The sequence below is a fragment of the Lycium ferocissimum genome, chromosome 1 (genome assembly GCF_029784015.1).
Source record: "Lycium ferocissimum isolate CSIRO_LF1 chromosome 1, AGI_CSIRO_Lferr_CH_V1, whole genome shotgun sequence".
Taxonomy (NCBI): Eukaryota; Viridiplantae; Streptophyta; class Magnoliopsida; order Solanales; family Solanaceae; genus Lycium; species Lycium ferocissimum.
Genome location: NC_081342.1, coordinates 3188809 through 3216622, shown reverse-complemented (window position 1 = coordinate 3216622; position 27814 = coordinate 3188809). Strand labels below are relative to the sequence as shown.

At 34.1% G+C, this 27814-nt stretch overlaps 3 protein-coding genes across 3 annotated transcripts; all 3 read right to left on the bottom strand.

Moving 5' to 3' along the window:
- Window positions 1–6608: 6608 nt before the first annotated feature.
- Window positions 6609–8884, bottom strand: LOC132061003 (F-box/kelch-repeat protein At3g23880-like). Its single transcript, XM_059453890.1, has 2 exons — window positions 8050–8884; window positions 6609–6682 (listed from the first exon to the last, which is right to left on the bottom strand). The coding sequence occupies exons 1-2, from the start codon at window positions 8882–8884 to the stop codon at window positions 6609–6611; spliced, it is 909 nt and encodes a 302-aa protein (XP_059309873.1).
- Window positions 8885–13759: 4875 nt separating this feature from the next.
- On the bottom strand, window positions 13760–14872 carry LOC132060993 (F-box protein At5g49610-like). Its single transcript, XM_059453882.1, has one exon. It carries the CDS (start codon window positions 14870–14872, stop codon window positions 13760–13762), a length of 1113 nt encoding a protein of 370 aa, XP_059309865.1.
- A 3380-nt stretch (window positions 14873–18252) lies between these two features.
- On the bottom strand, window positions 18253–24410 carry LOC132059753 (ER lumen protein-retaining receptor). Its single transcript, XM_059452555.1, has 6 exons — window positions 24147–24410; window positions 21114–21379; window positions 20917–21032; window positions 18914–18987; window positions 18745–18808; window positions 18253–18653 (listed from the first exon to the last, which is right to left on the bottom strand). The coding sequence occupies exons 1-6, from the start codon at window positions 24235–24237 to the stop codon at window positions 18617–18619; spliced, it is 648 nt and encodes a 215-aa protein (XP_059308538.1). The 5' UTR covers window positions 24238–24410; the 3' UTR covers window positions 18253–18616.
- Between the last annotated feature and the right edge of the window lie 3404 nt (window positions 24411–27814).

Here is a 27814-nt window from a genome sequence, read left to right as displayed (position 1 = left end):
TCTTCACCCTATAAATGGAGCACGTATGTACTCGACTATTCTCATCAATCAATAACAAAGTATTCCTTCTCCGAGTAGCTTGAGAATTGTACATGTATCGTAGCGATAGAACTCTTCTCGGCGCTTAAGTTGTAAAACCTTGAAACCGTCCTTTCTATCCACTCTCAATGGCTCCAAACACACCTACGACTAATACCCTCTTAACTTCATCGCACCACCTTATTGCCTCATGTTCCATCAAACTTAAGACAAAAAACTACTTGATATGGAGGGGACACGATGTTGCAACTTATTCAGTGATGAGATTGACATATCTCATCAAGAAAGATGCAACAGCCATCCATCATCCGTGAAGGAAATCGGAAAACCGCTCGAAACCAAGGCCGGAGAAACCGTAGACAGAGTGGCGAGAATGAAGATTGGGAGGAGAAAGATGTTTTGCTTGTGAGTTGGATTTCGTGAACTCGATGGAAAAGTATGTACCTTATAGTAGGATGCAATACGCTAAAGAGATGTAGGAGTGCTTGGAGGAAACCTATCTCCAAGCAACCAAAGATAAGGAGTTTCAACTTAAACAACGGTTGCGAATGTTAAGTTGGGAACCAAACAAGCGATGATTACATTAAAGAGTTCAAAGGCATCCGTGATGGACTTGCCCTACACAATCACATGAAGACATAGCAAAGTGATCAATTTTGCTAGAGGATTAGGCTCAAGTACAAGACTTTCGAATCGTCATGTTAGGTAAGGCACCCTATCCTACTCTAAATCAATTTGTCAATGCACTCGGGGATTTGACACGAGAGAGGACAAGAAGAAGTTGCCTCGACGTAACTTTAACATGGCATTCTCTGCTCAAAGAGGTAGAGGAAGAGGAAACTACACTCAAAGAGGCAGAGGAAACAACAACTTCAACTCAAAGAGAAGAGGTTTCAGGCCCGCTGGCCAAGGAAACAATAATCAAAATAATCAGAACAACTCAGGTGGAACTCAGAACAAAGGGAAAGGTGCTTCCGAGTCATGCCGATTTGTGGTAGAAACAACCACACGCTTTAAAGTGTTTTTATAGGTGGGATTACTCATATCAAGCACGATTTAGAGTTGCCACAAGACTGAGTGCTATGAATGCGCGAACCCAACCAATACGGATGATGCAATGTATATAGATCGAGGTGCAACTAGTCATTTGACTAATAACTCGTGTAATCATTCGAACTTAAGAGTTATGATGGTTCTGATAAGATTATTGTTGAAAATGGTTCTAAGTTAGATATTACTCATATTAGAAACACAATTAGAGCAGGACTGAAACTAAAGGAAGTTCTTGTAGTACCTAAGATCAATAAGAACTTACTTTCGGTCAGTAAAATTGCAAAGGATAATTCATGCACTCTTGAATTTGATGAGTCTCATTTTGTTGTTAAGGACAAGAAGACAAAGAGTCTCAAGGCCAAGGGAACTAAAAAGGAAGGCTTATATGCATTGGAGGATAACAACTTGTGTGCCTTTAACCGGCTACACAAGATCTGAAGAAATCGGACACTATTTGGCATACTAGATTAGACATCCTAGTTTAAAGTCGTTACAAATTTTAAGTAGAAATAGTTGCATTGATGTTAGTAGTTGGAATAAAGTGCCTAGTGTTTTTTCTAGTTGTCAGTTGGGAAAGAGTTGTAAACTACCATTTGGTTTGAGAAATAAAATTAAGAAAGAACCTTTGTTAAAAATTCATTGTGATCTGTGGGGTCCTGCTCCAGTTGAATCATCTCAGCATATGAGATATTATGTGGTGTTTGTGGATGATCATACAAGATATTCATGGATTTATCCTTTGAGAAAGAAATCAGAATTTTTTGGCATTTTTCTCAAATTCCGAAAAAATGGTAGAAAGACAAATTTCAAATGTCATAAAAAAATTTCGGTGTGATGGAGGTGGTGAGTTCATAAAATCAATTCATCAAACATTTGGAAGATTGTGGCATCATCGGACATATTTCTTGTCCTGACACACCAGAACAAAATGGAATTGCTGAACGAAAACACAAGCATATAGTTGAAACTGGACTAACTTTACTATTTCATGCCAAGTTGCTTTGTTCTTATGGGTAGAAGCATTCTTGACGAGCAGTTGTTTCTCATAAATAGATTGCCTTCATCGTATTGAAAATGGAAACACCTTTTGTTAAGTTGTTTGGTGCTCAACCCGACTATAACGATCTAAAAGTGTTTGGATGTAGGTGTTTTCCATACCTAAAGGCGCATACGAAGTTCGGTCAAAAACTTATCCTTGTGTATTCATAGGTTACGGCTTGCATAAGGGATATAAAAGTGCTATCATCCTTCAACAAAAAGAGTATATATTTCTAGGCATGTGATATTTGATGAGTCTCTACTGCCTTATGTCCACTCAGATCAAATACAGGCAACACCTGATGTTTCAACACACTCAGCCACTTTTCCGAATTTTTTCTCTAAGTTACAGGTACAAAATTCAGGAGAAGTGCTGCCTAGTGATCATGATGATCATGGTGATCATGACTTTGCAACTACTGATGGTATCACTTCAGGGGAAGTAGTGCCTACTGATGGTGCAACTACTGATGACACTCAACATAACATGTTGCAGTTTACTCAAGCAGCTGAAGATGTTACAACAACTAATCTTGATCATGCTTCAAATGCAGAAGTTCCAGATGATCATAATGACTCTGATGATCACATTAAGTCTGATGATCACTTTGAGTCTGATGATCACTCTGATGATCACATTGAGTCAAGTGCAGCACAGGAAAATACTGTTTCGGTGAATAATCCTCAAGGTATACAGTTGGAAGTGGATTTCTCAAAGTGGTTCAATCCTGCTAGTCAACATCAAGAAGTAACAAGTGCTGATCCAGATCATGCCCTAGACTCAACCAATACAGCTCCAGCAGTGTCAGTTGCAGATCCTACAACTGATGGTGAACAAGGCCATCACATGGTGACAAGGTACAAGTCTAAGAATGTCCCTATAACACATGTTTCTCTTACTTTGCAACGAGAATAGAGACATACAAGCGAACCGACAATATTAAGCAAGCTTTGAAGAGTCCACGCCTTCAAGCAATACAAGAGGAGATTGATGCTTTGCATAACAACAAGACTTGGATACGGGTGCCTAAAACGGCGGGATGAACATAGTTGGCTCAAAATGGGTGTTCAAAACCAAGTTGAAGACAGATGGAACCATAGACAGACATAAAGCAAGACTAGTTGCTAGAGGCTTTTCTCAGCTTGAAGGAATTGACTTTGAGGAAACCTTTAGTCCTATGATTAAAGTCACTACCATAAGAGTTGTGTTGTCGATTTGCAATCACCAAATTGGCGCATCAAGCTGACTAGATGTCAAAAATGCCTTTCTACATGGTCATTTACAAGAAGAAGTGTATATGATCCAACCTCGGATTCATTGATCTCGGTATCCCAATCGTATACGTTTTCTGAAAAAGCATTGTATGGACTCAAACGGCACCAGAGCTCGGTTTGACGATTCGAAATTCCTACATTTACTTCATCTAGGATTCATTTACAGCAAGGCAGACTCTTCTTTGGTTATACTACATTGCAAAAGAGGCACAATCTTACTTTTGTTGTATGTAGATGATATCATAATGACGGGGAAGTAATTCGAGCATGTCTCGAGTAGATCATCATCACACTAGGCAAAGAGTTTGCAATGAAGGATCTTGTCCTCTCCATTTCTTCTTAGGCATTGAAGTCGCGCTCTCGGGAGGAATTCACTGGTGTCAAAGCAAGTATGCCGGCGAACTTCGCATAAGATCGATATGACACTAGCCAAGCAAGCATACACCTGCGGCTCGAACGGATTACGAAGCAACAGTAGCGAGCCCCGTTGATGTCTCTTTGTATAGAAGCATTCTTGGAGTCTTCGCATTTAACACTCACTAGGCTCGGTATCACTCATGTACATACTTGGCTAGTCAGTTTATGCAAGAGTCCAATAGTGAGCATCTTCTGGTGTCAAAAGAATCTCGAGATATGTCAAAGAAACTCAGCATTGGTCTCGGGATTATCTCACGGTCTTAACGGCAGGTTATATGCTTATTCGGATGCGTATTAGGAGGTTGTCCAACTACTAGGAGATCAACTACAGGTTACAGTATCTATCTTGGAGCAAACTGCATTTCTTGGGCATCCAAGAATCAATCTACAGTAGCAAGATCGAGTGCTGAAGCTGAATATCGAGCATTAGCATCCACTGCAGGTGAGATGACATGGATCACCTACATTCTTCATGATATTGGCGTGTACATCAAAAGAGTTCCTATATTGTACTGTGATAACTTAAGTGCTCTATATATGACTGTTAATCCTGTGATGCATGCAAGGACTAAACATGTTGAAATGGACTACCACTTTGTTAGGGAAAAGGTGGCTAGAGGACAATTGCTAACACGATTGTAAGGTCAAAGGATCAACTAGCCGATATACACACTAAGGCCTTGACAAAGCAAGTGTTTATTTTCAAGCAAGCTAGGAGTGGCGCGTTCCTCCACCCACTAGCTTGAGGGGAAGTGTTAAAGATAAGGATCCTGATATACAGGATATACCGGATATACACAAAGATATACATTAGTGTTTGTTATCCGGCTACTTGAGTTGTAGTTGTACTCAAACTCTTGTATCTAGTTGAGTCATGATAAGGCTTAGGTAGTATTGTTTGTATTAAAATAGAACTCATGTATTTCAAGTGTAGTAGGCTAAGGTCTCTATGTATCTTCACTCCTATAAATGGAGCACATGTACTCGACTATTCTCATCAATCAATAACAAAGTATTCCCTCTGAGTAGCTTGAGAATTCTACAAGGAATAGACACTTCCTCATGTTTGTGGCTTGTGTTATGATTCTACTATTAACGACTATAAGATTATAATGATTTATAACTTGTTTTACGGTGCTTGCTTTGTTAGAGAAACAAGGGAAAAATAGAACAGTAAATCACGTTACTTATTTATGAGTAAATATAAGTATGGGTTGAGTTGTGCAACACACTATCCTAAAAAATTATTTCAATAGTGTGAAAAAATTTCAGAATAATTTCCTTTCTGTTACACCTCGGCAATTTCATGTCGTTGCGTCGTGAATAGACTAACGTTAGTTAAGTTGGACACGAGGCCTTCACGACTACAAGAGGGCGATTGGTAGCCTTAATGTATCTACGATAAGATTTTTGAGTCATAGGACTTGGTGAAACTAGATTCGTCAAAAGGAAGGGGAGTATACGTTATGTTTGGGAAAGATTTCATGGGTGTTGATTTAATGAATGTTTAGTAAGGTCCTGAGGATGAGTTATAATTTCCATTAGTTCGTTAAAGGAGGTGTTACACGAGTACCAAGAAGGTTCCATAAGGATTCGAGATCAAACGAAGCGACGAGAACGAAATCGAAAAAACTGGGGATTATACGGTCATATATACGGACCGTATATTTTATACGGCCCGTATATATGGCCGTAGAACCCTTCCAGTGAAGGGTGGTATTCTGGAGGAAACATACGGTCCAATGTACGGACCATATAAATTATACGGTCCGTATAGTGGACCGTATATTTCGGGTCGGGTCCGAGTGTAATTTTTATATAGGCATGGTTTTTCCCTTCTTTTTCACTTCTCATTTCTCCAACACTCTTTAAACCTCTAGAACTTTCCCCATATCACATTAATACATATCCAAGAAGGGAAATCAAGGATCAAGCACCAAAAGTTGGTAGAATTAAGGGTGTGAATGCTTCCCAAGGGCTGCTAGAAGTTGAGAGTCTCTTTGGTCTTGAAGTGGAGTTCTTCTCAAGTGAAGTATTCTCATCCAAAGACCATCTCTACATAACCAAAGAATCGTAAGTTGGAAGGAAAGCTTTTAGTCGACGCCGTTAAGGAGATACAAAGGTAGACAGGGCGACGACCCATCTTCCTAGGAGTCAGACCAGCTCGTGCAGGAGCACTTCCATAAGTAGGAGGTGCATTTCCGATATATTCTTTTGTGTACATACTTGGGTATGGTGGGGTCCTGTCCTATCTTCATGACTCCAGTACTTCAGCTAGAGGCTCGTAGATACTCATGTGTGGGTAGTGTGTATTATGTGACCCTCATTGTATATTCTGTATATTATTCTTCTACTGCCCCGAGGGCTTGTATATATATATGTGTGTGCGTGTATGCTTTATGGAGTTTGCATGTGTGTAGGTTAAGACGATAATAGTATGATATGTGGTGCTCGGGAGTCAGCTCCGGGTGCCCGTCATGGCCCACTAGGCGGGTCGTAACACTTTCGACAATAACAAGTGTCACATTTTGATTCGCCACACTTAATCCAACATAGTAACAAATGTCAGGTCCATCAGAACATGAGATTTCCAATGGAAAGTCCCTCGAAAAAGCTTCCGATAAACTCCTTCAAAAAAATTTGCTCAGAAATTCGCTACTTTTTTGTAGTGACCAACTTCTAATTTGACCACACAATAAGTACAATATTCTCTACAGATTGATCTAAAGATTGTGACTCCTAAGTACTGGCAACTAACTTTGATTAAAAACGCCCATCATCTCCTTTCATGATCCATCCAATTCTTTGCCATAGGTTCGGTCACCATACAAACCAACACGACCTTTCGGAGAAATCAAACCTAACAATGATATGCACCTATAAAAACAGTTTTGGGGGATATTTTTTAGTTAACTTCTTACAACAAAAGTAAATGTGACCTGATAGTTAAACGAAACACATTTGGCTACTTCGTAATTGGTAACGTTTTGCCATGTCAATGGGAAGGGTTCACGAGACATACCTAGCTATTTGTGCCTTGAGGCGTCCGTAAAATTATTAAGTAAGTTGGAGTGTCAAACTGACAGTTAGGACCAACCTATCCCTCTATCACATTTATCTCATATTTCTCTTTCAAAGCATCCAAAAATTGAACAAAGTGCACGGTTGAGGAGTGGAGTGCAAATATTACCAGCATTATCCTCAATATCTCCATGACTAGTCCAAACATAATAATCGTCCATTAAACCCTTACTATAAAGATCAGTCCTTAATATCTTCCGGTTTAACCACTTTCTACACTTACAATTCTCACAAGGACACCTAATTGTCCCGTCCTTTTGACAAAATAAATTTGCTTGATTAATAAACCCCTCAACACCTTATATAAATTAAATTCATCCCTCAACCCCCAGAAAAATTCCTATCATACGTCATGGACGTTTCATTTTCCATCTACATGTACAAATAAGAAATCCACATCAATATTTTAAGTGTGGGAAGGGTACTAAGATACATTAGTCAATTAGTTCTTAGTAAACTTTAATACGCAAAGAAACTCAGAGGTAATCTTTCCAGGCTTCTTCAATAATGATGTAAATAGGATATCTTCCAGGTTTATTTTCTTGTCCAACATAATTAGAGGTATACTCATAAGAAAAAGTAAATCAAAATCTGAAAAGGGACTGCCGATATGGGAAAAAACATCTTCTATTAGAACAAATGAATAAAATCTATCATCCACAGCTTCAATGATCTAGTTAATAAACCAAGTTAGATATAAGCAAATTAAACTGCACTTGAACATTGCAATAGGTTCATAAGAACTTTCTAAAACAAAGTTTTTTGATTATGCTGCCAAACCACATTGAAATGATGCTGTATTGCGACACAAAATTTGTCCCTCGGCAGCCTGGGTCGGTAATATGCTGTTTTTTAGTAGTGGCATGAGTTGCTTTCTCTTGTGATGCATGCATGATATTGTGTTTCGGAAAATAAAAACTCTCCGAAAATATTGAAATTTTTTCATGTTCTGAATCTTCGGATATTCGAATTGGCTTAACAAATTTGAGTCGTTTAGGATCATAGATGACAAGACGTTCAAGACCCTTCCTACTTGAAAGAGAATTTTATCATCTCTCGTCCAGCCCAAAAGCACAACATTATCTACATATGTATTGCGAAAGTCTGAATTGTAGCGAGAAATTTTCATTAACCGAGTCCATTCACCTTGTTCCATGATCCAAATATCTAATTCATAGGTGCTGCCACCATATAAACCAACACAACCTTTCAAAGAAGTCAAACGAAACGATTGACGTAAACCTATAAAATCAGGTTCCGGAAGCTCCTTAAATTCATCTGACTTCACGTCAAAGTATATAATCATAGACATTCTACGTAATAATTGGTTAATTCCCAAAAAACCCAAGGACCAAAACACACAACCGTCAACACTAATCCCCGGAATACACTCCCATGGCCTTACATTAAGTGATCCTACTCTACTAGAGACAATTGTTTTCTTCGTCCAGTAGTTCCTCTTTACATGATAGACTACACAAAAAGAACTGTAAATCAATATAACCTTGTAGTCATCGTCACTAGAATCATAACACAATCCACAGCCATGTGGAGTACTCATCCCATTCTGATATGGACATACAAAGGTTCGATATTCATTGGTATAAGGATTCCACAAAGCATACTCGTTATAATCCATAGGTGTCTTCATTAGTACCAAACAATCACACGAGCACAAGGTTGTAGGATATAGAAATCTCTTTAGAGGAAACTGTCGGTTCCCTATTACAATTTGGGGACTTTCCAAGTCTCTAAACTCGAATAGACCATCATTCAAATGTACCAATAAGAGATTTTTGGGACTCGTTTCTTTGGATTTCTTGATGTCGGATATTATAGCATTCCATGGCTTAGAAACAGATTGAAAGCGTAACAAAGATTTAAGTGGAAGCCTAGTAAAGATGGAGAATTGGATATCATAGACATCCATAGCAGTATCTTGTTTTACCCCCTGTTTGGATGGTTGTTTCCCGTGGTTCATTAATGTGCAGTATGGTATGGTACAATTGTGATGGAGGAAAGAAAAGCTTTGTATTAGGTTTGTAAATTATAAAGGAGGAAACGAGTTTTACTTCAATGTAGAAAAAGCAAATAAAAAAAAGGGAGAAAAATAGTCGTGATGGTGTAAATCTAAAACAGAACGCAAACAAAGAGATTGAAATAGGATTCAAAACCTTGTTAGAGTCCTTTGTGTTTCGTACTCCTAATAAGTTTACATATTTTTTTATTTTTTAAATTGTATTGGTTTCACATTCAGTGTTTTATATTTGCTTCAAGGCCTAATAAATTCAAAATTGCTCCAAGAGTTTCCATTTTGAGGGTAAAGCACTCGTACTAAACGCGACTTCATTTCTGCATAGACTTGAATGTGAGACCTTTATTTAAGACCTTTATTTAAGAATGAAGGTATACTTACGACTTACCTGTTACCATCCACCACAACCTTTAGAAGTAAATATATTTTTATACGCACCATATTTCCTTTTTTACTATTATTTGCCCCCTAACCTGTTACTTTACAACATGAATTTTTGACCAAAATAATACATTATTTAAGATAATTAACAAGAATAATACAATACTTTTAAAATTTACAAAAATAGAATAAACGTAGTTGTGAGTAACGTTTTAGGTAATATTTTATTAAAATATTTTAACGGAAAAAAGTTAGGACAAATGGAATAACGAAAATATAAAACGCAACTATGAGTAACGTTTTACAAGTATTTCGTTACTGGGAGTTACGACTCTCTGATTCTATTAATTACTCTCGGCTAAAGTACAATTTGTGGGTCGAAGATGATTTTCATTTCTCTCACACATTTCTTCTATGCTTATTTTCTTAATTTTTTCTTACAAAAGTGAGAAATCTCCTATACTACAATGCATATTATAGTTTCTACACAATTTCCTAAGATAAAAGATAAAATTAAAGACCATTCAATTTAAATAAACATAAGTAAAATCTATTCCGTTGTGAAATTTGATTGATATGAGCTACTCTTTTTATGACTTTTTGTTCCTTGTGGCCAAAGTGCATTGTTGTCCTTACATATTTCGAAAAAGTATGCAAAGATATTTGTTTATCATAATATAATTACAATGCCATTTTAAATATCATCTTTGATGGTAAAGGTATTATTAATTACAAAGAGATAGATATTTCAAAATATGAAAATAAAATTTAATTAAATAAACTTTAGTGACACAAGTCCGTGTATTAAATAAACCTTTTTTCAGTTGAAAAAGTAAATAAGAATTAATGTGTGGCTAGGAAAACGAGTAAGGGACCTCTGTGGAACTTAAATCTCCACTTTAATTGTGCGAATTTCTTTCGTTGTGTATCATTTTAGGTGTAGTTTGTTAGAAAGAAATAAAAGAGAGAGAAATAGGAGAAAAAAATAAGAAAAGAAGCACATAAAAAAGGAGTCAGAGAAATGAAAATCACTTGGACCCACAAGTTTTACTTTAACAGATTGTAATTAATAGAATCAGAGATTCGTAACTCCCAAAGAACGAAATACTTGTAAAACGTTACTCACGATTACGTTTTATATTTTCGTTATTCCGTTCGCCCTAACTTTTCCTGTTAAGTTTTTTTAATAAAATATTACCTAAAACGTTACTCACAACTACGTTTATTCTATTTCCGTAAATTTTAAAAATATTGTATTATTCTTGTTAATTGTTTGAAATAATGTATTATTTAGGTAAAAAAAATGCTTACAACATCCCTAAAATCCATATTTGAATCTTAAGTGATTCATAACTTTCATTCTTGAATAATCATATTCATGTAATATATATCTTTCACTTCATCGAAAACATGCATTTTCTATATAATATCATCATAACATAAATAAAAATCATGAAAAGATAACATTTCGTACTTTAAGATAGCACCGTAATGCATTGAAAATCATAAAACAATCTCTCTAAAGGAAGTGTCAATTTAAAAGTGGACAAGTAAAAGAAAACGGAGGAAGTATGTGAGCATTCAATTTTGCAGGAATATTTGATATTAAAGGATGCATGACTTAGTAGCCAAAAGTTTAAAAATAAAACATGTTAACTACTATAAAATGACTTGATAATGTTAAATATTATTTATAGTATCAAGTACTTTCCCCGTCTTAATTTATGTGACACTCATTGTTTTTTATTCAATCACCAAATATGACTTTTTCTATATTTAGTACAATTTAATTTAAACATTCTACTTTATTCTTAATGAGATGATTTATAGCTACATCAATATTTATGATTTATTTTAGACCACATATATCAAAAATCTTCATTTCATTCTTAAATATTTTGCTCAGTCAAATACTATTACATAAATACAGACGAAAGGGGTATATAATTGAATGAGTGTCACATGATAAATCAGGACGGAGAAAGTACTAGGTACTATAAATAATGTTTAACATTATCTGGTCATTTTATAGTAGGTAACATATTTTATTTTCAATTAAAAAAAAGGGGTATGTAACTTAAATCTTTTTATTTTTTGGCACAAAAGGACAAGTTTTGAAGATTTGATGTGAATGTAAATTTTTTGGATAGTTTTCTTCGGATAGTAGTAAACACAAGCTTTTGTACTTTTGTTACTATTTTATTTATATTCACTTCACTATTTTTAAATGTTGTGTTTATCTTTCACAGTTTGGGCAATAACAAGTAAAAGCTACTGCTAATTAATTAGAGTAATTACGTGAAAATGTAAAGAATGCAGAAAAGAGAATAGAGCTATAAGCTATATTAGAGTCAATATTAAAATCATGGCATAGCACAATCCACAAGCATGTACAGCATTGTAGCTTTAAGCTTTCACACATATATAAGGACATCCAAAGATTCTATATTCATTGGTGTAAGGATTCCACAAAGCATATGATTCATAAACCTCGTATGGTTTGGCTCTTTAATAGAATCAAACCATCACATGAGCACAAGGCTGTAGGATTTCGAAATCCGTTTAGATGAAAATATTGTTGTTTTCATATTGTAATTTGGGGATCTTCCAAGTCTAAACTCGAATATCCGATTGTCTATTTGTATCAATAATAGCTTCTTGGGATTCGACTCTTTAGATTGATCACAGTGACTTTTATGGAATTTTTTGTCACATTTATGATAGCTTAGAGACAAATTAAAAATGTACCAAAGATTTAACTGAGTTTATTGTAAATTATAAAGAAAAAAGGATATTAATGTAGGAAACCCGAAAAAGGAAAAAAGAAATTCGTGAAGGTGTAGAACTAAAATAGGACGGGAAAAAAGTAGAATTAATATAGGATTCTATTAGACCTATAAGCTATAGTTAGAGTTCTCTGTGTTTCAAACTCCCAAAATTTACATATATTTGTATTTGCGCCATATAATATTGTCTTATTTTTCTACTATTTTCCCCTTAGCCTATTAATTAATCATTTACCACAATTTCATGCTTGAATCACGTTTCATTATTCTTGAATACCATAATCATGTAACATATCTTTCATTTCATCGAAAACATGTGCTATCCACATAACGTAAATCATAAATCATGAAAAGTATAATATCTGAATACTTTAAAACAGCATCATATACAATTAGGGATGTTTATGGTTTAGTTAAAAATCGATCCAAACCGCAAACCGAATCAAACCCATTAAATAAAGCAATAGTTGTACGGTTGTGGTTTGGGTTTGAATCTTAAAAAACCGACAATATTTGATTTGGTTTTGGTTTTATTAAAATAACAAACCAAATCAAATATACAGACCAAATACTATACACAATTTTTACAATTACTAGTAAGTGATATATCGATGGTAAAAATAGTAGACCACATAAGCAACACTAGTTTTAAAGTATTTTTGTGATTATTCTTAAGGTATGTCATCACTAGATACATAATTTAGAATGTTTTGTTTTTCTGATTTTTTGTCTATATATATTATTATTTTATTAAAATACAAAATGTTAGATAAATAAAATGAATAAAATTAAAATTAAATATATCAATGAAAGAAGAATTGAAACAGAATTAATTTGATGAATCTTATACCTATATTAATTAACTATATATATCCTGGTTTAATAAAAAAAAATCATGCAATTCCTAGAGTATATGACGATAATAGTAGAGCAAAAAACTATAAATTAAATAACAATATATTAATCTTGATAAATAATTTTAAGTACTTTGTTTATTTTTTCATCATTTTTTTATCTTATCAGGCTAATGAACTTTACAATGTAAGCCCATTTTTTAAAAGAAATTCATAAATCCAAACTTATATTCAAAGAAATAACTATGAGATTTACCTAAATAAAGTTGTATTTCTAATAAACTTTATTCACTTGATTAAAGCTTATAGATCTTAAGACATTTTCTCCATAATCCAAGAAAAGTATAACTCCCACAATAAAAGGGTAATAACTGATTATAAGTTGAAAAGGGATGGAAAAATCTTTCCTAGTCGTAGGAAAAAAAAATGGAAGAGAGAAATACCATTAAGTTTCTTAAAAACCGATGCAAACCAAACCTAACTGACAACAACCAAACCGATGGATATGTATTATATTTGGTTTGATTTGGTTTTAATAATTAAAAGCCGACTCAATTGGTTTGGTTTTGGTTCCAACCAAAACCCAACCCAAACCGACTCATAACACCCCTACATACAATGCATAGAAAAACATAAAACATGTAGAGAATGCATCGGTATATATACTTAATGTTCAATATTACAAGATGATTGCAGTTTCTTAAAAAAAGCAAATAATGTTGTATAGTAATAAACTTTAAACCTAAAGAGACTCAATATCACTCATCAGTAGGTCATGCAGTTTCATAATATCACCTTCTTTAGCTGAGATGCTTTCTCTTGCGCTTGATATTGGGTTTCGGAAAATATAAACTCTCCGAACATATTGGAACTGTGTAATGTCTTGAATCTTTGGATATTTGAATTTGCTTAACGAATTGATGTCGTTCAAGATCATAGATAACAAAATATTGAGGCCCTATTCCCATTTGAATTTGAAAGAGAATTTCATTATGGTTCATGCAGCCCAACAGCACACTATTCTCTACAAATCGCTCGCAAACGACATTGCAACTAATCTTCATTAATAATTTCCATTCATCTTGTTCCATGATCCAAATGTTGAATGTTTTGCTATGGATTTTGCCACCATATAAACCAACATAACCTTTCAAAGAAGTCAATCGATACAACTGATCGTTCTCACCTATAAAATCTGGTTTTTGAAGCTCCTTCACTTCGTCTGACTTCACGTCAAAGTATATAATCTTAGAAATTTGACGTACTAAGTGGTTAATTTTCCACTCAATAGACCAAAATACACGACCTTCAATGCTTATCCCCTGACTGCACTCCCATGACCTTGCATTAAGTTCTTGTACATGAACACTTGTTCTCTTCATCCATTTATTCTCATAACTTACATAACAAACAGCATAAAACGATTTATAGATCAATATAACTTTGTAGTCATCGGCACTAGAATCATAGCAAAATCCACAAGCATGTGGAGTTGTGCAACTGTAAGCTTTCACATATTCACATTTAAAAATTCTATAGTCATTAGTATAAGGATTCCACAAAACATATGATTTATAAGCTGTATGGCTCTTTAATAGAACTAAACCATCACATGAGCACAAGGCTGGGACTTGTTGGAATCTCTTTAGAGGAAACTTTTGTTTTCGTATTGCAATTTGGGGATTTTTCAAGTCTCGAAACTCGAATACACCATCATCCAATTGTACCAATAAGAGCTTTTGGGGATTCGACACTTTGGATTGATCATGATGAGTTTTCTTGAATATTTTGTCACATATTATAGCTTTCCATGCCTTAGAAACAGATTGAAAACGTAACAAAGATTTAACGTGTAGCCTAATAAGGATGAAAAATAGGATATCATGGGGAATAAAGAGCATACTATGTTCCATAGCTGGCCTTCTTTTTGTATGTTTGTGGCAAGTTGTGGCAGAGAAAAAGGCTTTATATACGATTTGTTTTCATCTCTATTTTAGTTTGGAGTGAATTATAAATAAGGAAACGTGTTTCACTTAATGTAAAAAAGGAAGAAAAAAACCGTGGAGGTTTAGAGCTTAAATAGGATTCATGACCAATTGTTAGAGTTTTTTGTACTTCGTACTCCCAAAAGTATATATACATACTTTTTTTTTTTTTAATTCCCAACCAGTGTCTAATACCTATTTTGGGGTCGGATAGGTACCACTTCACCACAAATTTGATAGTAGAAAATGGGTGGGCTTGTCACTTTTTTTACTACAGAAATAATTATTGGACAAAAATACCCTTGATGAAAACACAAATAAATTATGCGGGAGTTCAAAGCTTTTACTTGTAAAATTTCAGTCTACTATATTGGAGTTCGAAATTCCCTACTTGTGACAATCCAACACACTATGCTGGAGCTTCGAACTTTTAGATATGAAATTTCAAAGACACTATGCTAGAGTTCGGAACGCTGCAAAGTGTTTCAAAAGAATAAACTTGCAAAATGTAGGAATATATACTCATCTAGCACCAGGGCCGGCCGGAGGGGGAAGCAACTAAAGCAGTTGCTTTAGGCCCCCCAAAATGAAGGCCCCATTTTATATATATATATATATATATATATATACACACGTTATTTATATTATAGTAACTGTGTATATATGTTTCTTACACAAATGTTTATTTAAATTTTAGTAAATAGAGTTACTAAATATATCTAATAGTGAAGCTAGCATGGAACTGAGTGAATAATCAAGATATACACGATGAACTATATACCATATTCACAAAAAAGAAAAAGAAAAAAAAATAGAATAAAAGTATGTAAAATTTTATTAGATATTTTTAAGGCCTCTTGTAGAAGTTTGGCTTTAAGCCACAAATTTCATTGAGCCACCCCTGTCTAGCACCGCATATCCATGTAAAAATAAAAATTATGAAGAACCAAAAGATAAAAATAGGGAGTATTCTTTAGGTATATGAGCACAAGAGATTCCGTCAGCACGTTGGTCGAAGCAGAAAATTATTTAAGTATATTTTACTGTAACATATAAGTATTGTTTTGTGAAACGATAAACTACTAATACTTGCTAATTCCTTTTTTTAATTGTTTTTTACTCCCTTCGTTCACTTTTACTTGTTCAGTATTTCAAAAATAGATTTTCATTTTTAGCATATCAAGATAAGACAATTTATTTTTTTCTGTTTTACCCATAATATTAATTACTCACTTCAAATCATTTTTAAAATCCAATAAAAATATGCACCAATTAATATGGGTACATTGATAAATTATACACTTGATTTATTATTTTTTAAATAGCGTGAAAAATCCAAAGTTGACAAATAAAAGTGAATGGAGGGAGTAATAAGGTTTTGAACAGTCACTGTTCAATTTAAAACTCCAAAAAGAATTCTTTGAATTTCACGTAAGGAATCTTCGAATTCCTTGAAGTTTACATTTGCAGAAAAAGAAAAGAAAAAATTCCCAAACTGTTAAACTAAAAGGACTCAACAATACTCATCAATAGGTCATCCAATATTATAAACTGATCACCTGAGTTGATTTCTCTCTTCTTCTTTTTTTTTTTTTTTTTTTACGGTAGTATCCAGATCAGCTTGCGCGTACTTTGATTATTTCAATTTTCAAAGGCTTATCAATTGAGTTGCTTTCTCTTGCGCTTGACATTGAGTTTCGGGAAATATGAACTCTCTAAACATATTGGAACTTTGTATTGTTTCAAGTCTTTGTATGTTCTAATTAACTTAACGAATTGATGTCGTTTAAGATCATAGATGGCAAAATATTCAAGTTCTCTTCCTGCTTGAAAGAGAATTTCATTATTTCTCGTGCAGCCCAAACTCCAAAGGAACGCTATCCTTTACAAATTGGTCGTAAAAGTATGACTCGTAGCAAGTAATTTTCTCAAACAATATCCATACATCTTGTTCCATGATCCAAATGTCCAATGTTTTGCTGTAGTGGTCATCATGGCCACCATATAACCCAACACACCCGTTCAAACAAGTCAAATAAAATGATAGATTACGACCACCAATAAAATGTGGTTTTGGATGAAGCTCCTTCAGTTCATCTGACTTTATGTCAAAATATATAATTGTGGATGAATCGCGTACTATATCGCTAATATTCAAATCCAGAGACCAAAACATACAACCTTCAATGTTAATCCCCTGATTGAACTGTGGCGATGGCGTTGCATGAAGTGCTTGTAGTTTACTAGTTGTTTTCTTCATCCAATAATTCCTATTTACATAATAGATATTAGATAGCATAAAAAGATTTATAGATCAATATAACCTTGTATTCAGCATCACAAGAATCGTAACACAATCCACAAGCATGTGGAACTTTGTAGCGGTAATCTGTCAAATGTGGACATACAAAGGTTCGGCACTCATTGATACTAGGATTCCACAAAACAAATCCCTTATAATTCGTATGTGTCTTCATTAGTACCAAACAATCACACGAGCACAAGGTTGTAGAATGTCGAAATTTATTTAGAGGAAACTGTTGTTTCCCTATTGCAATTTGGGGATATTCCAAGTCTCTAAACTCGAATACACCATCATTCATTTGTACCAATAAGAGCTTTCTGGGATTAAGCCTAAGAAAGATGGAAAATAGGACATCATAAGATTCCATGCAAGTATCTTGTTTTTTTGCGGCAGAGGAAAAAGGCTTTGTATTAGGTTTATTTATTGTTTCATCTCTGTTTTAATATGATAGTGGAACTATAAATAAGGAAAAGTGTTCTATTTTCAATGTAAAAAAGGGAAAACAAAATATACTCGAGAAGATTTAGAACTCTAATAGGATTTCAGACCTATTGTTACGAGTTCTTTTATGTTTTGTACTTCTAATGTATATACATCATTTTCTTATTTGCACCATATTATATTCTCTTATTTTATACAATTCGCCCCTAAACTAACGTTTATTTACAATATATATTGTAACAAGGCTTAACCGGTTACATATTTTAAAACCATGTGCTTCAAACTCCTGAAGTTTAAATTTACAATTTTATCTTACATGTAGTGAACACATTTATTAACACAATATATTTTCGCATTTCGTGCTTTCATAATTATATAGGTAAAAGTCGGACAGTATACTAGGAAGTCTCTTTAAAAGACTTCTTATATACTACACAAATGTTTAAGTAGATAGAAAGGCTGAATATTTTGAACTAATACTGCTTTCTTGCAAGTTAATAAAACAGTTTACCCATGAAATTTAGAAAGAGAAAAAAACTACTTAATAATTGATGAAAAAGAGTAGTGATAATTTTCTCTTTTTCTTGAACTAATACGAATATGCTTGCTCCAAGCACAATAAAGTTCAAGAAACAATCTCTAGTACAACAAAAATGAAGTCACAAAGTTTTCCTGTTACATAAAGAATATGCTTTAAAATCTAGCAAAGACATGATTCTTGATGAAAACAAGACTCTAAATATGATTTGTATCAGGTTTTCTTACTCTACCTAATTATAGCCAACAAAAGAAGGATGTTTTTAGTTCATTAAACATCCAGACGGGTAGACGGGGCAGAAAATAACCCAAGCACAAAAGACCTATAAACGTTCATCGGATCATCTTCAGAGTGTTCCCGACCAGCTCCAGTTTTCTTCGATATGATCTCAGGCAGGAAGTTCAAGCTTGGTGTTATTCTTCCAGCTGCAACCGATTATGGCCAACGGATTGTTATATAGTAATACAAGATTGTATATCATATGTGATTTTACATGGAAATGCTAAATTAGTTTACCTTTGGAAGTAGTAATAGAAGAAATCAGCGTAGAGCAACGTCTGCACAAGGCCTGCAATCCAGGCTGCCATAACAAAAGACCAATGAAGCAAAGAAAGTTGTCATTTTCATAACAAAACACATAAAACAGGAACCTTAAAAGATGCTTGTCAGCGTAAGTGATTCATACTTATCCAATGTACAAAGTGCGGTTCCGTGAAGTAGCGGTATACCCAGTTCAAGATGTAAAGTGACCGATATGCACTGCAAAACAAGAATCAATAAAGCATGTCAGGCAAATTTGTCAATACTTCCATGGTCACATATGAACAATGTGAAGAACGAGATCAAGAATGGTAGCTAATCCCACATCTCCAAAATTTTCTTAAACACTCTTAGTCCAAGAGCTCCTTATTAGTTTGTAATAGCACAAAGGATTGTTTACATATCCTGTTGCCTGACAAGCGATATGTATTGTCGAACTGCATGAATATGTCTCAATAAGAAAGGGAATGCTTTGTTTAATTACTTAGTCTGTGACCATCAAAAGCAGGTAAAAAATTTGTTACATGGGCAAAGCACGTGGCTTCTTTTATGATGTGAGGTAGCGACTCGAAAGAAGGAAATCTGTCAATCTAATACCTGATGAATTATGTGAACATCTTATCTAATGGCTTAATTATGTATTTAACCCTTAACGGGACATGTTCTACAACAAGAACAATTGTTTCAGGGTCTGAATGAAGACGATGATACAGGGATGGCATGGATCCAACTAGGGGTGTGTTTGGTATGGAGGAAATCCTTTTCCAGAAAATGTTTTCCAATTATTCCATGTTTGGTTGGTCTAAATTTTGAAAAACATTCTATAGGAAAATAAGTTCAATCCCCACCCTTCAATACACTCCAATGTCATCCCCACCTCCATAGCCTCCATTCCTCACCATCCCCACACCCCTACCCCCCACCTGCAACTCCCATAGTGTTTGCCTAGCTTATGCACAAATGCTTTTGAAACAATATTTTCTGTTTACGTAACAAACACAAGAAAATTAAAACCACTTATTTTCCAGGAAAACATTATCCTGCATTACCAAACACACCCTATATGTGTGCATCCAAACTAAATCATTCTCCTGGAATAAGTTCTCGGGAGGAGGTACAAGGATAATATCAGGCTCCACCATTCTGAACATTTTTTACGATTTAAAGAAGGTGATCTGCACGCTTTGATTACTTAGCAATCCCAGCTCCCGCACTCCATTCCCCCCTTCCCACTTTTCGTCATCTCAACTTTTCAGACAGAACTTTTAAACCGCAAATGTCTTACCAATAGAACATGCATTGGAAATTCTCAAATACTGAAGAAGAGATAAAAGACCACTACACTTTAGGGTGTTAAGTAGACTGTACAACACCCTTGTACTCTCCCAAAGACAGATGAAGAGTAGATATAGACGTACATATTAACCAAGCCAAAATATATACAGACCTTCAAGAATCAGACATGGCAGAAACTTCAGATACTAAAACAAACTCACTTCATATAACATGTTAAATGCATAAGAATCGAGAATTCCAAAAATCAATCAATCAATCAACTACTACTCATTCCAAAATTAGTTAGGATTGGCTATATGAATCCTTGGTATCCATTTCCCTCTATCCAGGTCCACATGGTCAACAAAAGATTACTCAGGGAAGTTACTTTAGCCCAGGCTATAATATCGCTAGTTACCGGTTCACTTTTCTCAAGACCATTTGTCAATGCCCCATTAGTTATATGCTCTTTTCATTCCATCATTCCTGCATTAAGGCGTACTCTAAACCTTTTGCCCACTTCATAATTTCTTCTATAAACTAAATAGAAAATCAAAAACCGAGAGCCTGTTATCTGAAGTTCATTTAACTTCAAACCAATCAAAAGAAGGCTACAAATATGGATCTAACAAAAGCTTATAACGCTTGTTCACATTAATATCCAATCGCCTTAATGATTGCTACAAGCGAATACCCAACCCCCAAAGAGAATCAGCATGATAAATAGAGACTGAGATCTTCATCAAACAAAAACAAAAAGACAAAGAGAGACTGAAAAGAAGCCCTTATTAAACAAAATAAGGAAAAAAGAAAGAGATTGAGACGTGAGCATAATCAACTCTCGCAAAAGGTAAGAAAGGAAAGATCTATCACCCCAAGAGTAAAATGTATTGTCCAGTCAAGTTGTCTATATTTCTTGTTCTCTGCAATAAGACGAGCTGAGGAAGGATGGCAACAGCTTCCAAGAATATGGAGAAGGTCCACATTACCTGGTCAAAAATACAACCACATGTGACATAAGAATGCTACAACAAAAATTAATTCCAATGAACTATAGAGTTTAGTAATACCTCCTTGAAGGTAAACTTCTCATGTATAACAAGGGCCAATATCAGGCAAGGAACCACAAGGAGAACATGACGGAAAGTATCTTGGTCTTTGTCATAAGATCTGCGAACAATTTTGTGATGCCTCATGTACCAAACAATTGACAAAGAGCTTCCCAAGAAAACCAACTTCATTGTAGTATTGTATAGTGAAATAAAATCTGTAAATATGTCCAAGTAGCGAGTAACAAAGACAAGAGCATATAGCTCTTGAGTCTTCAGAGAAATACCTGTCAATAAGTAACTCAACCATTAATAAACATAGTCTAGTCACTGGATATAGCTTTATAAAGTTAAAGACCAAATTAACAATATCATCAAGCATTGAAGAAGAAAAAAAACATGGGATAATAGCACTTTTGGTTCCTCAATTATTGGTAAATTCTTAATTTTAGTCCTTGTGACATTTGACAAAGCATATTTAGCTTTCAATTAATTGAAATGTGTGTTTTTGGTCCCTTTATACAGGAAAAATATGTTATATTTGAACTATTTTTAGAATTATATTACTGTCAAATATAGAGTAACAAAACAAGCCTAACACAACACATGAGTAATTAAATTGTGGAACAATTGGTAATCTTAGTAGACTTGTGAATATTCACAAGCAAAGGGATCAAAAGTGCACATTTCAACTAATTGAAGGTTAAATGTGCTTAACCAGACCATAAGGACTTAAATCAGAACCTATCAATAACTGAGGAACCAAATGTGCAATTAACCAAAAAAAAATTTCATCAAGCATTAAACCATCAGTCATTTGCAGAAATTTGGCTAACGATAATTTCAAAGATACCAACTCAAATACATGTAAACTATGAAAGTACAAATTACATCTGAAGTTCTACTTTATCATCTTCATTATTCTATTGCACGCGATCTGTTTGGTATATATAGATAAACAGAATGTTTCTGTGATCTGGCATCTGTGATCTGGCAGCTCCTTTTAGGGACACATCTTGACCAGCATAATGCATTGAAAAGTCCAACAGTCCAGCTAAATTTGTATTATAACATGCTTAACGGCAATTAAAACAGACAACTTTTCGCTTCACGTGCCTCAAGATCCACTGTTTAAGTGCTAGTGGGTTTAATGGAAATAAGATATTTGCATGACTTAGGCAGTTTGAACTTTGAAACTTCCTTTCAAGCTTGTTCAATTTCACTTCACTCAAATAATACAAACCGAGGGTGTTTTTCCTTATCCTAGTGAGTAAAGTCACATCAAACAACTCAGGGAATAGGCATCCATTTCTATTATAACCTCTTCATCATTTTGTGACTTCAACAATCTTTTTTTTCTTTTTTTTTTTTTTGGATGACCGAGAAATCTGTCTGGAGCCAACCGCAGCCTTCGGAACTCGGGGATGATGGGCGCACCCCTCTAACCTGCTCTACTTAAATACCAGAGTAAGTTCGCTTGGCGTGGGGCTCGAACCTGTGACCTAAGACACAAATCCCTCAACCTTTGTCAATTGAACTAACCCCTGAGGACCTATGTTGCTCGGACTCTTCTAAAATGTTGCCGACCAGTGTCGGATCCTCCAAAAATGCACTACTTTTGGAGGATCCGACACGCACCCGGTGGCAATAGCTGAAGAGTCCGAGCAACATAGCTGAGGACTATCATTTCATAATACTAGTCCACAAAAAGCATCTATATTCTTACTGAGAGTCCGAGAAATCTTTGCACATCATTACTCTTTTGTTGCACCTGGAATTACAGGGTTTTTTTGGTGATTAAGACTCCATATTGAAGTTCCTTTTAACTGGGACAAGCATTTTTCCTCCTCATAATAAGCAATTCTAGGACAGATTCCTCTAGGAAATAAATACAGTGCCGTAAAGGTTTTCTAGCATATCAAACAACAGGCACACAAGCATACACCACACAATCATTTTCCGTCCTGTACCATTCCAATGTTATCAGATGTCGACGAAGTGAGATTTTTTCTCTTATGCTTAAGGAAACTAAAAAGTAAAAGGAGCATGATCCCTTAAAATGAAGGCTTCCAGCCCACCACCTTCTATTTCTTAGGTATCCCGTGTCCATGTTTAAGATTTACACCTGCAAAAGCACCCTCAGGGGTTGGCACAGTGGCACACTTGAGCCTGCAAAAGCACCTTCAGATCCAAACCCTGAATTAACCGTGGTGCACTTGCGGGGAAACTCCTTGCCGATAATCAAAGAGACTGCTCCAAAAAAAAAAAAAAATATTGCTCCATTAAAAAAGTTAACCGAAAAAGAGCTAAAGATTAATGTTTCTCTCAAACAACTGTTTTCCCCCCGTTAATCATGATGTTTATTCCTTTACAAAAAGCATACTAGTGATTTTCACTTACTAACTACTTTTCTCTAGTTATTTTCTCTCAAACAATCTAAAAGAAAACACCTCTCGGGCATTAAAGTTTCATTTCAGTTTCTCATTTAGTTCCAACAAATAACACGCCATTATCCAATGCAGCGTTAGATTCGACTTTCTGCAATAGGGCAATATACAGGAGCTTATGACCCAAATAACAGCTACCTAAAGCAGCAGAAATGCGACATTTCTGTTCACTGAGATGTATAACAATACACATAAATTTTAGCATATATAACTAAAATGGAGAAAAGGGTATAAAAAATTATAAATCCTAACAAAAGGAAAATACTATAGCTTAAAAATGGAGAGATGGGTAAAAAACATTAAGAAAGTGTAACAATCCATATAAATTTAACATTCATAACTAAAATGGAGAAAAGGGGTATGAAAATTTGGGATTAAAAACATTACATTCAACAAAAGTATAACTATACACATCAATATATATACCTATAGCTTAAAAATACTAAAATGGGTAACTATGCGTACATCCAACGTCTCTCCAGACCCACTTATGGGATTATACTAGATATGGTGGTGTTGTTTTATAGCACAAGTATTATCCAATACAATACAGAAAATTTTCAAAATGGAGAAAAGGGTATTAAAAATTTTGGGATTTGAAACATACCAGCACAAGATTTAATAGTATGGATCTTGAGAAGCAAAACAAGAACACTAGCCAAATGTGTCATATCCCCAGCAAGCCTAAATATATTCATCTTTGTTTATTTTTCTCTCAAATTTGCTTCTTCTTTTTTTCCAAGAAACAGATCTACACAGAAAAATCACCAGATCTTAGGCTGATCCCCACACACACACTGCCACCAGTTTTTTTGTTTTTTTGGACTTCTTGAAAATGGTACACAAATGTTTTTTTGGGGGCCAAAAAGGGGATTATTTGTTTTGGTAACGGTGGGTTTAACGTCCGTTAAGGTGAAGGGGAATTAATGTACGTGGCTTGTCCAATCAAAATGTAGCTTCATGCGTCTGATAAGGTGAATTAATGTACGTGGCTTCTTTATTTATTTATGTTCGTCATAAAAAAAATTGTATAACTTTTTTGTATACTAGATTCAAAAAACAAATATTTTAGGACTAATATAACTATTTTGGTATTTTATGCATATTAGTAATTAAAAAAATATATTATAATAGTGGTATCCCGACTAAGTTATGCATAACTCGATTGTTGTATGAGATTTGAACTAGGAACGCTACTACAGCCTAAACCTCCAAACCACCGGGAACAATCTTCATTTTAAGCTATTTAATATATATATATATATATATTTGCCGATGGGGTTCGAGTGAACACTCTCGGCCTCCCCTAGATCCGTCCCTGTTTATCATAACTAAGTACCAAGTGACTCTGTCGACATAAATTAAAATAAATGAAAAAAATCACCTAAATTATTTTATTAAAATTTAATCCTTTAGAAAAAAAGACTTCATGTTCAGTTAAACACTGGGAAAAAAACAATGAGGACAGGAGTAGAAATTGTGAGAAACACTTAGAATTGTAAGGTCAACTTTGCAATTCTGATGTTACGTTCTTAAAGTATTAAATTGATAATTTGATATTATGAAAATATTAATTCTTAATTATCTTTATTATTTTGGATATTAATAATTTAACCCATGCTGTACACTTTCCGCTTTCAAAAGGTATGGGTTGGAGAAAGAGAGTTGACAATTAGATGGGCTTTACAATTACATTTTGTAGGCCCAACAAGTTGAGAGTGAGCAACACAGGGCTACTCTAATCAGCCATATCGTACTTATTTTCGCATCATAATATCTTACAAGTTTTATCTCGCGTTCTTAAAGAACTTATGCCTTGCTAGGCATAAGTTTAATTTTGAAGGGCAAAAACTAAAGACGAGCCCGTTTGAAGGGAAAAAAAATTAAAGACCAGTCCATTTGAATGGTTAATTGTGCAATTTGTTCATTCCAACTTTATGAGGCCTAAATTCGAAGCCCATTTCCAAAGAACCTGTTGGGGAAACATTTTCAATTTTTCCCAAAAAATTCAACAAAACGTTATTTTAGAGAAAATAAATCAGAGCTAAATAATATGACAGAAATAGGAAACCACTTTGTGGAATGGAATAACCATATACTTGATTTACAACTCAAAGAAAGAAAAGAATAACAAAAATACGAAGGGAAAAGAAGAAGATTAAGACAAGATCGTCTAGAAAAACTTATCTAGATTTGATGTTTAGGCGTAAAAGTGAGTACACAATTTGTTTATTTCTTATATCATTATCACTTAACAATATTAGATAATATGTATATTTACTTTATTTAGTACTTTATCATGGCAAATTAGTACGATTTGGTAGCGCAATAAAAAATTTTCCTAACTCATATGCAGGACATTGTACTACTAGTGAGAAACCAAATAATGTGGTATCTATGGCCACTAATTAAATAGTAGTTGGCAACTGAGACTTAAAAAGGAAGATACAAATAAATTAATTTAATGCTAAATCCTTCAAACGTAATCTGTAGAGGCGATAAAGCAAAGTGAATGCATTGAGAAGATTAATTAGTATTTGCTTCAATTGTCAGTAATGCCAGTGAATTATTTTCAAATTAAATATGACATTTTATCTAGAGACTAGGAATATACCTTATGGCATTTTGATTATTCTTTGAGAAAAGGAAAAAAGTGGACAAACTAAATGCACACATAATAAAAGAGAAGTCAATTTAATCCACCTACCATGTCTCCTTTCTGTAACACGAGTGTAATATATTATACTGGCCATGTGAATTATGAGTTTTGAGAACTTCCTTTTAATTTAAACAAAAAAGTCTCCCCTTTTGTAAATGAATTTTCCCAATTTTATAATTTTTATTTGAGTTTTAATTTGTTTTTCAAATGGCACAATATACGGTTTTAACTCCCGGGAAAAAAAAATTGGTCATTGACCCTTTTTGGTCGAGCTCACCATATTTACGCCCTTGGGGGCGATTCGAAAATCGGAAAAGTTTTGATTAGCCTCGACTTTTCAATATCATAGTAAGTTTAAGCCTTTTTTTGGCCTTTTACGTCCAAACCCTTCAATACAAAAACAAAAAAAATTTTAAAAATCAAATTTTTAGGGAAATAAATAAAAAAAGAGAAAAAAAAAAGATTCTTTTCTGATTTTCTTTATAAAGGGTTTAAAAAGATCAGAATCTTTCCCAGATACAAGGTACTTTGGGCATTTTTTTTTTGATTTTGCATCACTTATAAAGAATACTTTTATTTTTACCCCCATCCACTATCCCCCTCCCAATATTGGGGGGACGGTTCTACCTTAAATAATTTTGAAGTTTTTTCAATCTTACGTATCATCCCCATTAAATTCATAATTTAAAAACACAAAGTTTTTTTACGTAACGACGATTTGAGGATTGCGCCCTTACCATTTCTTTTTTTTTCTTGTCATTTTGTTTCCTTTATTATCTAATTAATTTTTTTTTATCTTTTTTTCCCATCTTTATATAATAACTCTATTTTTGATACTCTACTTTTCTTTTTTAAAGTATTTTCAAATTATTAACGGGGAAAAATTTTTAATAAAATAAAAAGGCAAAATAATATAATACGATACATTATTTTTTCCAAGATACGTTGGGGAACTTTAAACCCAAAAAAAGGGAAGAAATAATTGCATGTCCTTTCAAGAAACAAAAAAACCCGAAATTGGGGTAGGTGATAAACTTGGGGGAGGGGGTTTAAATGAAAGGAAAAAAAAAAGTAACCAAAAAGCTATTGACTTTTTGGGGAAAAATTTCACTAAAATCAAGGTTCTATTCATTGGATACCACCATTTTTTTTTTTTCCCGTTTTTTTTTCTTTTCAGGGTAACTGCCATAACTGTGATTCCATGCCCCAAAAAAAATAAAACTAATTTTTCATCACTGGCCCTAGATTCCTTTTTTAACAAAAAAGGGAAATTTAAAAAAAACAAGACCTTTTTTTTTTTTTTCCAATTTTAAAAATTCCACTTTTTCTAGCAAATTCCATTTTTTTCCCCCCGGTTTATAGAGCATGTAATTATTTTTTATATAATGTCAAACTTGATTTTTCTTTGGGGCATATTTAGGCATATTCTTTGGGGTTTTTTGGGAAAAAATTTTCTTTTCCCTTTTATAAATATAGGGAACTATCTTCTTTTTTTAAGTTTGTTTTTTATAGTTATATCAGCCTTTTTATTTTTTTTGGGGTTTTTTGTCAAAGTTTTAATGTTTATCTTTCTTCTGGGACCGTTTTGGTTTTGAGGTTTTAAACCTGGAATTTGA